This window comes from Cololabis saira, chromosome 24 (assembly GCF_033807715.1).
Source record: "Cololabis saira isolate AMF1-May2022 chromosome 24, fColSai1.1, whole genome shotgun sequence".
In the NCBI taxonomy this organism is placed as follows: Eukaryota; Metazoa; Chordata; class Actinopteri; order Beloniformes; family Belonidae; genus Cololabis; species Cololabis saira.
The window spans coordinates 19,213,634-19,226,187 of record NC_084610.1 but is presented as its reverse complement, the minus strand read 5'-3'; the positions used below and the strand labels follow the sequence as shown (position 1 = coordinate 19,226,187).

The following is a 12,554-nucleotide window of genomic DNA, read 5'->3' as shown; positions in this document are numbered from 1 at the left end:
AAAAGTCAAAATTTCATGAATAAAGTTGAAATGTTGAGAAAAAAGGCGAAATGTTGAGGAAAAAAGTCAAAATTTCATGAATAAAGTTGAAATGTTGAGAAAAAAGGCGAAATTTCGACTTTATTCTGGAAATTGTATTTCAACATTAATCTCGACATTTCAACTTTTTTATAGACATTTTGACTTTTTTCTCAAAGTGCATAATACAAAAAAAAAATCTTCCTCCTCTAAAATATTATTTTTATTTTTCTCCTACCTGGCCCTAATACTCTTCCGTAATTCTATATGACCAAATGGCAATACATTTTCTTTCTAAAACTCACCAGGATTTACTTCACGTATTTGGTGTACCATCTTGAGTTGGCAAATGGCCTCCAAATGTAGAGTAATGGTATGGAAGCAGCAAACTTCAAGGGCTGTTACATCCTCAGTCGTGTCGTCTCTACGAGAGACAACTTTACCTAGTACATCCAGCTTCTGATGGACCTTGAAATGCCCTTGCTGCCGTGCATTGAAGGCCAAAACTATATCCTTGGAAACAGGATAGAAGAAAGTTCAAACATTACAACCTTTCCTGATTTTGTAAAAACTATAGCCCTGCCACGATTAGTCGACACAAGTTTTTCCGTTGACGTGTCGACCACCTTTAATTTATTTTTGGTGTCCGGTCTCAAACGGCTCATCTGTTTTTCTGTGCGCACCCTGCTGGTTAAATAGACTACCCTCTCTTTTCCCTCCCCTATACTGAGCTTATTTTACCTTCAGTTCTGAGCATCCTCCTGTTTTAATACATAAATTGGAAGTGCGGCAGTGAGTCTGAATTGAGTATGGCTTCTAAAAAAGACCAAAAGCATTGAAAATTAGGGAAACTTTAAGGCAGCTGGTGATAGAGTAGTTGATACACTTTGTAAGACTTCGCTGGCTTATCACTGGAGCACAACCGCGATGCACGAGCACTGAAAAGGAAGCACACAGGAGCTGCTGAAGATGCTTCTGAACAGCAAAGGACAACCTAAGTTTGATTATTATTTAAACGTCACGCTTGTGATATTTAAAAAGATGAATCTAATGAAGTACGTTGATCGTCTTTGGATGATAAACAAGGGTTCCTTCTACTTCTGATATGGTGCAGGTGACATTTTATGTTTTAGCCCTTGATTTGTGTTCAAAATACAATGAACACAAATTAAATGACAATCATTAGATTTTTTTTTTTTTGGGAATGCGCATGATGTCACAGATGCGGGTTTCGCCCACTGAGTGGCAGAAAGACTGAGTGGCAGCGTAAACTTTCAGTTTGAGCAACTGGAGAACATCTAAAATGGGAAAGAGCTGTTGTGCGATCGACTGTACTCATAGATTTAGCAAGAAATCTGAGTTATGGTTTTACAGACTGCCGAAAAATAAGCTTAAGAGAGACAAATGGATCACTGCAATTCACAGAAACAACTGGATTCCAGGCACCAAAACGTGGATTTGCGGTTCCCATTTTGTATCAGGTAATGTTGGATTGTTGGGTAGCTAACGTTAAACGGTCACATCATAAAGTTCGGTGTCCTCATCACTTTAATTTCTACAACAAATCCTGCCTTGAAGTAGGACCAAGCATCAAGACTTTTGTAAGCCTTCAAGCTTTGCTTCATGTATTTCCCCGGCGTAGAAATTAAGTACATATAAATATCAGGAAACTCGATTTGTGGACAAATATTAATGTCCATGGACCACTGGTTCTTGGTAACTGTACGGGTCACTGTCAAGTCCAAATGCCTTTAATTTAAGCCCATAATCGGCTGTTATCCCGTCTTCTCCACTAGTTGCAGCCATTTTTGACACTCAGTGCGAGTAAGGGGGCTGGTCCAGTGGGAAAGTTTAGTTTAGTTTAGTTTATTTAAGGATCCCCATTAGAAGCACACAAATGTGCCTCTAGTCTTCCTGGGGTCCTGAACATAAAAATACAGTACAGTGCAGTCATACAATAAAAAAAACGACAACAAAAACATTTAAAAAAAAACAATTAAGCAGGCTGCACGGACCTAAAATGATAAAAACATAAATTTAAGAGTAATACTGATAAAAAGTGACGTCAATGCATAACCTCTATAGACGAATTAATCGATTTTTTTTGAAAGATTAGTGGTTAGAAAATTAGTGGTTAGGGGCAGCACTAAAAAACTATCTGATGCCACTGTACATTCTTACCTGGCATTGACCCGGGCCGATGGTGGCTGCAGAGGGCTCAGCAGTGAAGTGTGCTAATTTGCGGAAACGGAAGTTGACGGGAAGTTGAGCGCAGCGGTTGTGGAGCACACACAGAAGATCCACACGCTCCCCTGTTGAACTGCTGAGGAAATTGAATCTGTGAGAAGGACTTGGCACTAAAGACACAGGGAGGCCGGAGCCTACCAACGCCACCTCCACGCTGCTGTTGGCTGAGAAGAAAAAGGAAATCAAAATGTCATTCATTTTAATTAATAATACATGAAGCAGATATCGTTTACTTTAAAAATAACAGTAAGTTATACAAATAGCAAATTCTAGTTATTCAATGTAAAATGTGTGCTCTAAGTACCATTACGATGAGTGAAGCCGTGTTTGCGTCCAACACAATCAAACAATAGGAAAAGACAATAGTCCTGCCGACTAGCTGAGCAGTCACGTTTCTTCCTGCCAACCATATTAGAGAAAACAGAATCAGAGTAGCAGTGCATTGTTTTAGATTTTTAAAACGTTCATTTGTGTGGAGGTGAATGTCCCAGCCTGTCATGTGGGAGACTGGGGTTTGATTCCCGAACACAGAAACAGAAATGGTCACGTTCCCCTTTCAATAGTAGTGTTATTCTGTTGTGCAATAAGCTTGACACGCAAATAATCTTCGGAAGCTATAACTTAATTTACAAGATTAACTCCCCAAAATAATAATAATAAAAAAGTTACAAGAATCATTCTAGTTACATGTTGTACTTGGCACAGCGGTCAAAAAACTGCCCTGCTCCATAGACTGCTTGACTCCAACTAATTGCTACCAATGATGTGGCTTCTAAGTGAAATAAAAGAGTTTTTCACAGCTTTATCCATGGGGTTTTCAATCACATAAATTATTACTTATTATGGCTCTTACATTTCCAGATCCTAATTGTTCATGCTGTAAGTGTAGATATTCAAAGTTCATACATGCAGCGTCTGTTCGTGTTGTAGCTCTTATGTATTGGGTGAAATGGTGGAACAGCCTTGTTGACAAGGTGCCCTGATTGGTTGAGCTATTTTGCAATTCATCCTTTTGAGTCATTTAGAAGGTTTCTTTGTCTCGAACCATGTGGTCAGGCTCTGCTGTTGATGTTCAGCCTCTCTTTGTTTTAAAACATAACTGTTGCCCCACAATTCTCATTTCTGGAAAGCCTTTTTATTATGGAACAATTCCTTACAGGTTGACTCCACTGATAGCCCAGCTGTTTGGCTATAAAATGTTTGTGATACAAGTTTGTGATACAAGCAGGAAATTTGGTAGACAAATAGCCAAAGGTTTCCCCAAAAGATATGGACGTGGAGCCATCGTGAATTTTCAACATGGACACAACTGTTTTCTAATGAGTCTACACTCCTTTTTTTTCCTCTTTTTTCTCTTTTTTTCATCTTCTCTTTTTTCATCTTTTTTTTTCTCTTTTTTTCCTCTTTTTGCCATATTTCTTTCCTATTTTTTCATCTTTTTTTCATCTTTTTTTCCTCTATCCCCAAAAGATATGGACGTGGAGCCAAGAAAAAAGAGGAAAAAAAGAGGGGGAAAAAGATGAAAAAGAAGAGGAAAAAAAGAGGAACAAAAATATGGAAAAAAGAGGAAAAAATTTTTAAAAAAGAGCCAGGGCAAACTAACAACTCATTTCAACTAATCACTCATTAGAAAACACTTGTTTCTGGCATCCATTTTGGAAAATGGCTGCCATGGGCACCATGTTGAAAATTCACAATGGCTCCACTTCCAATTATTTTTGGAATGCCTTTGGCTATAACATGCAATTGTGTACAAAATTTCATGCTTGTATCACAAACTGAACTCCTGCACTATGATAATTATCAGTAATGTTTAGATTTTCTTTGAGATTTTTTGGGCTCTAGTGGCCCTTTATTCAAGTTGCAGACAGGAAGGGGGTAGAGAGAGAATGACATGCAGTAATCGAACCTGCGACCACTGCAGGAGGACTGTACCCTCAGTATATGAGCCGCTTGCTTAACCCACTGTGCCACCGAGCGGCCCATGTTTAGATATTCTTAACATGCAATTGTACAATATTTCCAAAATGTGCTTTCACTGTTCGCACACACAGATAGACAACGTACCTCCTGATGGGGCTGAAGCACACTGCCAGAGTGGTTTTCTCATATGGACCCAGTCGTCCCTCTGTAGGCACACATGCCAAGACCTCAGAGATGTCAGCAGAGGCTGCGCTGCCTTTCTCAATGCTCTCCACTAGGGTGGCACCTGTGCTCCTCTGCAGGTCTGTTCCCTGCATAAACAAGTCAACGGTCGAAGCCTTCAATGTTCCCCTTTCTAACTTATAAACAAAAATCTGTAGCTAGAAAGCTACACTAAGGCTATCACTCACCACCTCAGTCCCTGCAGCTTTATCCTGGAGCTGGCAGACCCAGTCACAAGCCTGTGGTGCATTGTTTCTCAGAACCACTTTCTGCACACAGGAAGTCCCAAAGTAAACCGGTCCAAACCACAGGCATGACAGTGGATTCCCCTGTAAAATGGCACCATTAAGTTATCTACATTTTTCTTATTAAGTTCTTTGGGGGAAGATTTATTTATCATTAATTTCTCTTTCAATCTATTCACTCTAAGTTAATTCTAAGTTGCCCAAAGGAGTGTGTGTGTGTGTGTGTGTGTGTGTGTGTGTGTGTGTGTGTGTGTGTGTGTGTGTGTGTGTGTGTGTGTGTGTGTGTGTGTGTGTGTGTGTGTGTGTGTGTGTGTGTGTGTGTGTGTGTGTGTGTGTTAAAATCAAACAAGGGGTGTATCTCATGCAGCCTGTGTACTACTGTGATCCCACACTGATTTTAAATCAATCGATCACATGACCTGGAAGCTATTGAGCTAAAATGCTAATATTTACATATTTAAAGATTTGAAATATGGCCCACTGGGTCATGTGATCAATTGATCCAAAATCTGTGTGGGATCAGAGTACTTCACTGGCTTCATGAGATACACCTCTTGTCTTTGCATTTAAAATGTGTTCTTATTTTTTATTATTTTTTGGAAAAATTAGCTCATTAGCTAATGTTTACAACATTTTATTTTAAAAACAGGAAGTCATGACACGCTTCAGCCCTCTTCCGTTTCCTTGTGTTTACTGTAAAGTCCGCAATACTCGTGCATTTGAAATGTTGACCCTGAGCAACTGAGAGGTTTACCCAGAGACAATGTCTGTCGAATATCTAACTTAAAACTAACTTCACTGCCGTCCATCATTGTTCTGTTCAGGTACCAAATTGAAAAATGTATGGCATTCCCCTCAAATAGTTTTCCAAAATCCTGCCTCCATTTGCCTAAAAGTGTGATTCATTCACAACAACTCAGAATACCGTTCAGTTGTAACTAATCCAGAAAAATACATTCACACTTTAAATAATTTGTCTTCCACAAATCCACCAATAAAAAGTGGAGGAGGTAAGCGTTGTACTAAATCCTGTTTACATGCACTAAGAGAAAGTTGAAATGTTGCCTTAATCCTTAAAAGCCATGTATATACCTGCCAGGCCAAACTGTGAGGTTGGAACACCGTTGTATTCCAACATTTGATCATAATTGGATTACGATACAGTCGTCACTACCAAAAGTCACTAAAACATTTAGACACATTTTTGAGCGCAGTGTATCACCTAAAACTGGTCTGAGGTCAGTAAGCACAACAAAATTCATACATAAGGCACATCTGATTATAGGGCGCGTTGCCGATTTGAGAAAAATCAAGGATTTTAAGTGCAGCTTATATAGTGCGGAAAATACGGTCGGTACCATATCAAACGTGATGAGCCTACCTGCCGGTCAAGAGCCTCCAAACACTGGTCCACAACCGTAGCTTTAATACTGAGAACCACAGGAGAGCCATTCTGGAGTTTCACCCTTTGACAGAGAGAAGAAATACCACAACTGGTATTTAAAACATCTTAAACATGTTATTTTGTTATTACAGTTGATAGAATTTAAAATAGTGCATCTAAACCACCAAGATTACAGGTTAATGCTGTATTTTGTCCATGACAAAATATGCTAATAATGGAGACAGTATAATTTTGTTAAATGTATCACTTCACACGAAGTGTCTTTTTCTCGAATATGTGCTATTCATTCATTGTAATGCTGAAGAGTAGTAATAAACAGCAACATACTGTATTTCCTCAGCTATTTGTCTGGGTTTGTCTGTGCACAGCTCCACTTTCAGCCACTGGGTGCTACCGCTCGCTATAGTTCCACTGGACGGTGAGACGTTGAGTGAAGGGTCTCCATCATACTGAAGTTGGAAGAAACCTTCAGTAATGACACAAGCAAGAACAAATAAGCACACGCACCCACACAGACAAAATGTATTCTAATGGCATTTACTGAAAGCTACTGTACGTTGCTTAATGTAATAATACTAAAGAATGATTACCTTCAAATAACTGTATTGTCGAGTCAGAGAACAAAATATGTGTGTGCTTGAGAAGGCATTTATTATTGGCAAGGCATTTTGTACAAAAAAAGATACAAATGCATTTGATAATATCTCAGTGCCAGTAAAGATCAACAGAACAGACAAGTCTTCCTTCTTCTTTTCATAATTTCTTTTGTGTTAATTCCAATATTCATTCGTATGCCACAAGGCACAAAGATGATTTTAATTTACCATTTTGTAGAACATGGAAATGCAATCTTTCATCACTTACAGAGGCCCCCACTTGTGGAATTCACTCAATAAATCTCTTAAATCATCACCATCCTTGCCAATATTCAAAAAACATTTAAAGAACTTTCTTATTGTTTCATCTTTGTAATGTTCATTATTTGATCTGAGTTACATTTTCTTGTGTTTTTTTGTTTTTTTTACTCTCCCTTATGTAGCTTTGTTTTGTTTTTTATTCATATATGGAAAGGGTTCTATATAAGCCACCATGGCTTCTTCCTTTCCTTGCATGTTATTTCATTGTTTTTAATTTTTTGTTCATATTTGTCTTATATTGCTAAATAAATAAACTAAACTAAACTAATAAAAACTAAACTAAATGACAAAGTGACTGATAAAAAGTTAACCATATAGTAAATAGACAGTATTTAGTTTCACCTGCTGATTAAGGATGGGTTAATCTTAATCTTAATGACTTACCTGGTGCTGATCCTTGATTGGTTATAGGATGTTGCTTACTAATCACTTGACCGCTGGCGAGAACACAGCCAAAGTCTAGTAATGGATCTATTAAAAGCAAGCAAGCCCTGGGAATCCTGAAGCAGGTGAGATATTAATAACAGGAGACATGGGTGTAAATGACAAATATTCATTATAGTGTAGCTGTATCACATATCAGATGTCTACTGTTCTCACCCGAGCACTGGGACACGCATGGTCTCCCCATCTTCTATAAGAATCTGAAGACAGTCACTGACCTCCTCCTCTTTCTCTGGAGTGAACTCCAGCACACCAGTTACAGAAAAGCCCGGAGTTAAAACTACAGCTCGGCTGCATCCAGTGAACTTCAACAACTGCAGGAAAAAGAAAGAAAGGAAAGAAATTGTAGAATCAAAGACCTACCGGTAGATTAAACGTACTAAGACCCCTTAGTTAATACAAGTTGATTGAAACAGGGACAGGGACTTCATCTACTTACTATTTATGATATCAATATTTTTCAGTTATGCGTTTTTATTTATAAGCTAAATTCAAGTGAAGGGAATATTCCTGGACAGTTCCTGACTTACTTTAAATTAAATCCACAGGTTCATTCTTATTCAACTCGACAATCCTCAGATCTTCATCCTCCTAAATTTCTCACTTGCAGAGGTCAATTTTCGGTGAGATTTAGGGACTAAATTGTGGAATGATTTTTCCCACTTGGCAAAGAGCTCTTCCTCTTTGAAATGTTACAAAAGACGTTTGAAGGACCAATTGACTTCTGTTTTGTAACGGTTTTCCCAATGTAATGTTATACATGTATCCATGTACTTTTTGTTGTTTTTTTTTGTGTTTCACTCATAGTGACTTATTATTACTTATTTTTTTGTCTTTATTCTTTATTATTTATATATTGCATTATTAGTTTGTCATCACTTTTGTGTAGTTATACTTTTTGTTTTTGTATGTTAATCTTGTGTTCTTTATAACACATGAAATTTTAATATCTTCGGTGGAGGCTTCAAATAAGCCCATTGGGTTTTTTGCCTCTTCCTGCACCTATAGTATTTATATTTGATATTTCCTGTATACTTTTAAAAACTGTGCAAAACAATAAACTAAAAAAAAAAAAATAACTTTTGTACTTGAGCCATTACTTTTCGGTCTGTTTATTTCCCTTTAAAATGGTGCCACATTCATAAAGAACATGCACTTGTGGGATCAGCAGCAGAGTATGAGGGTTGTGCCCATGAAAAATTTGCCAAATCTTCTCTGCCAATGCAAAACAACGTTGACTCTTGTTTGATGGATGGGATGATTGAAGTTTGAAGAAACAAAACATATTGGCAATTTAACAATTTATCCATTTAACAAACAGGAGCCTCAGTTGTGTGTGGAAGAACTATACACAGCCACAACAGCCTGGCATCTCCTCCTCATGCTGGCCACACACTGCTGTGCGACGGCATACCATTCTTCAACCTGCATTTGAAAATACCTCGTCATCAAGTTATTTTCATTCAGTCATGTTATCACATTTTTGACTATCAATCACATTCCTCTTATTCGATTCAATAGGTCAAAAGTTGCCTCTTACAACACTCATTTCACAGTATTTTTCCACTTGTAATGCTGCTGTGAGTACATCTACATATCTCTCTGCATTGAGATCGGCTCCAATGTACGGAAGAGTATTAGGGCCATGCAGGAGAAAAAATATTTGAGAGGGGAAGATTTTTTTTAATTGTGCACTTCGAGAATAAAGTCGAAAAGTCGAGAATAATGTTGAAATACAATTTCGAGAAAAAAGTCGAAATGCCGAGATTAATGTTTCAGTTAAATTCAGTTTAGTTCAGTTTATTTTCGGTCATGACCCAAAAAAATAAAAAATAAAAAACCAAGAATAAAACTGACAACAAGAAAACTAATACACTGTTCAAAGAAAACATAACAAAAAAGTTTCCAGTATACAAATAAACAAATAGCATCTAGACCGAAAAAGGGGTAGGCTGAAGCAAAGCTTATTATTTGCCTACCCACAAAAAGATTAATTAAATGAATGAAATAAAAGCAAAAAGTAAGAGAAAAGACTGCCAGTAAAACAAATGTTGAAATACAATTTCAAGAATAAAGTCGAAATTTCATGAATAAAGTCGAAATTTCGCCTTTTTTCTCAACTTTATTCACGCAATTTTGACTTTATTCTTGAAATTGTATTTCAACATTAATCTCGACATTTCAACTTTTTTCTCGACATTTCGACTTTTTTCTCGAAGTGCATAATGAAAAAAACATATTCCTCCTCTAAAATGTTTTTTTTCTTCTCCTGCCTGGCCCTAATACTCTTCCGTACCAATGATATCAAGTCTCACAGGGTGAAAAAACAATCCTCTAGGGGTGTCGTATTCTTGGAACATCCACTTCGTGGCCTCCTGTCTCTGACCCTCCCCATTATAGCACGAGCTCTATCCAGATCAGTCAAACATGGCACTTCGTACATGGACCAGACACCTGCTGACAACTGTAGCAGGGTGCCCAGGTGCTGCCAATCAGGCGCCTGATTGGCAGCACCTGGGAGTACCAGAATCTCCAAACAAGAGTCAATAGCAACAACAAAATAAGCTATTTGGAGATGTCAGACTTTTCATGGGAAAACCCCACATACCCAGCTCTGCTGCTCATCCCACAAATGCATGTTCTTTACAAATGTGGCACCATTGGTATTGCAAAACAAAAGTTGAGCCCTGAAGAAAGTTGAAAAAGTAAGATAACGGTTGCATTCATATGAGGGTGGGGCCTCCCACTTTTCATCATTTGGCAGTAACTTAATAGTGTCTTTAGAGGTGTGTTCAATCAAGACACGCAAGGGCATTATATGTTGTACTGAGTAATCGATTGAAAGGAAAATTAATAATAGATAAATCTTCACCAAAAGGAACTTGATAAGGTGACTAAAGGTGACTAAATAAGGGTGACTGTTATTACCTGTTATTAAACCCACATAAGAGTGGGGTTGTAGTAAGTAAGTCATTTTGTAACCCAGAACCGCATTAGTTTGACATCAGTTATTGTGAGCAATTTTTGACCAGGATATCTCAACTGTATCAAACATAAAACAATTTTTCTAGAACCGCCTTCTTTCACCTTCATAATGTTGTAATCCATCTCAGACTGATGTAAACAGATTAGTCTAAGCATTTGCTACTTCAATTGGCAATTGATGGAAATTCTTTGTTTGTAGGATGTGTCCTAAACTTGCTCTGAACAAATGTAATAGCAAATTAAATTGAGGATTAGCAAGAGATATTTCCTCAATCTTAACACTATAATGCTCATATTGGATACAATATGAGCCCTCTGAGACCTCTGTACCACCCCATAATAAAAAAAAGACATACATATATATATATATATGTATATATATATATATATATATATATATATATATATATATATATATATATATATATATATACTCTTCAAATATTAAAAACGGGTTGTCGTTTTGTGTGTGTGTGTGTGTGTGTGTGTGTTGTTGCTGACATTGAAATTTTACCCCCAAATTTAAACCTGAGATGAGCTTTTAGGATTTGTTCTAAACTGTGGACTTTCAGCTGGTGTTTATTAAGAAGGAAATAGCATATTATGTCTAACAGTAAAATTTCAGAACGGAATAAAAAACATAGTGTTAAAAAATGGGAGATGTTGATGGGATACACTTAGATTAATTAATTCATCTTTGGGATCTTTGGGCCACTTGTTTGACATTGTGTGCCTCCAATTTATACCCATTTTATTAGAAAAATAAAGACAGAAGACAATGCTTTGAAAATACATTGTTGCCCACAAAGTTGGAATAAATGTTTCACATCTTCTTATGGAATTAGGGTAAGTAAAAAGAGAAATAAAGAGGAATGTTTCTGAAAACAACTTTATGGGGAACAGTGGTAGATTTTTTTTTTTTTTTAATCAATGTTAGGTCTGTTCTTGCTAAAAAACACAATTCAGGGCCTTTATAAGTCATATTTAATTTAATCATGAGCTTAATGTATTTTAGTTAGCAAGATTATTTACTGAATTATTTACGGTTTGACATTTGATTATGGAGGATTTTTTGTGCCAAAATTAAATAAGTAAATACATAATTAATTAATTAAAATGGGAATTAAATATATAATTAATTAATTAAATGTGTCATTAATTAATTAAAATTAGAATTAAATATGTCATTAATTAATTAAAATACAATTCATTTTAAGTAAAAAAATATATTTATTATTTCAGCATTTAATTAATGACATTAATGACACATTTAATTAATGATTTCGTGTTGCGTGTGAATCATGAAATGTAAAACTGCATTTAATTAATTAAAGACACATTTTGGCACAAAAAATCCTCCATATTTGCTGCTCCTTCACTGAAAATACAAATGTCCACACGTTTCTCGATCTTTTTCATAAATTAAAATCTCAGAGAGACACAAAACACTATCCTCTACTGTGAAATTATATAAAAATGACTTTGCTCATTAATGATAAAATGTCTCATTAACTACTAACGTCATCCGCAACTTTACATCTTTAAAAAGTCGTTAAAAATACCTTGAATGAAATTACCTTCAGTGCAGGCTTCTTGATCAATATTTTCTTCGAGGATTTTCCAACATTTGTAACCTTGACAGCTTTCTTGTAAATCTCACCGACTTTTACATTCTTGAAGTCTACAGACGGTGGATCAACTCGAAGACAACTTCCATCCATGCTTCTCCGATTAAATTCTGTTTAACTGTCGTTTAAGCAGACATAGGCGTCGTTTTTATTCTATTAAACGGCAAATGAAGTACAATATCAGCACTACTTGACTCGCATAGCGTCGGTCAACTTCACCGTCGCTACCTGGATACACGGACTTGTGCGCCAGGTGGTTTCCATGGCAACCACGGCAGCCGCTGGCAGAACGGTGTATGTTTGTTTTATGTATCCGGCAGGTCCAGGCGGGCGGAGCAGCTGTTGCCACAACATGGCAAACGGAATGGTTAACATGCGGTGCGTCCGAAATGCCATACACAGGACTGTCTCAGAAAATTAGAATATTGTGATTTTCTGTAATGCAATTACAAAAACAAAAATGTCATACATTCTGGATTCATTACAAATCAACTGAAATATTGCAAGCCTTTTATTATCT

At 36.8% G+C, this 12,554-nt stretch overlaps 1 protein-coding gene across 1 annotated transcript in view; it reads right to left on the bottom strand.

Moving 5' to 3' along the window:
- LOC133424839 (cilia and flagella-associated protein 47-like) overlaps nt 1–12,127 on the bottom strand; it is an 87,696-nt gene extending 75,569 nt beyond the window's left edge. The window contains 10 exon segments of the mRNA XM_061715374.1: nt 352–531; nt 2,200–2,429; nt 2,570–2,664; nt 4,318–4,499; nt 4,599–4,739; nt 6,037–6,121; nt 6,388–6,526; nt 7,362–7,477; nt 7,578–7,735; nt 11,984–12,127. Coding sequence (XP_061571358.1) covers nt 352–531; nt 2,200–2,429; nt 2,570–2,664; nt 4,318–4,499; nt 4,599–4,739; nt 6,037–6,121; nt 6,388–6,526; nt 7,362–7,477; nt 7,578–7,735; nt 11,984–12,127 — 1,470 coding nt within the window.
- Nucleotides 12,128–12,554: the final 427 nt, after the last annotated feature.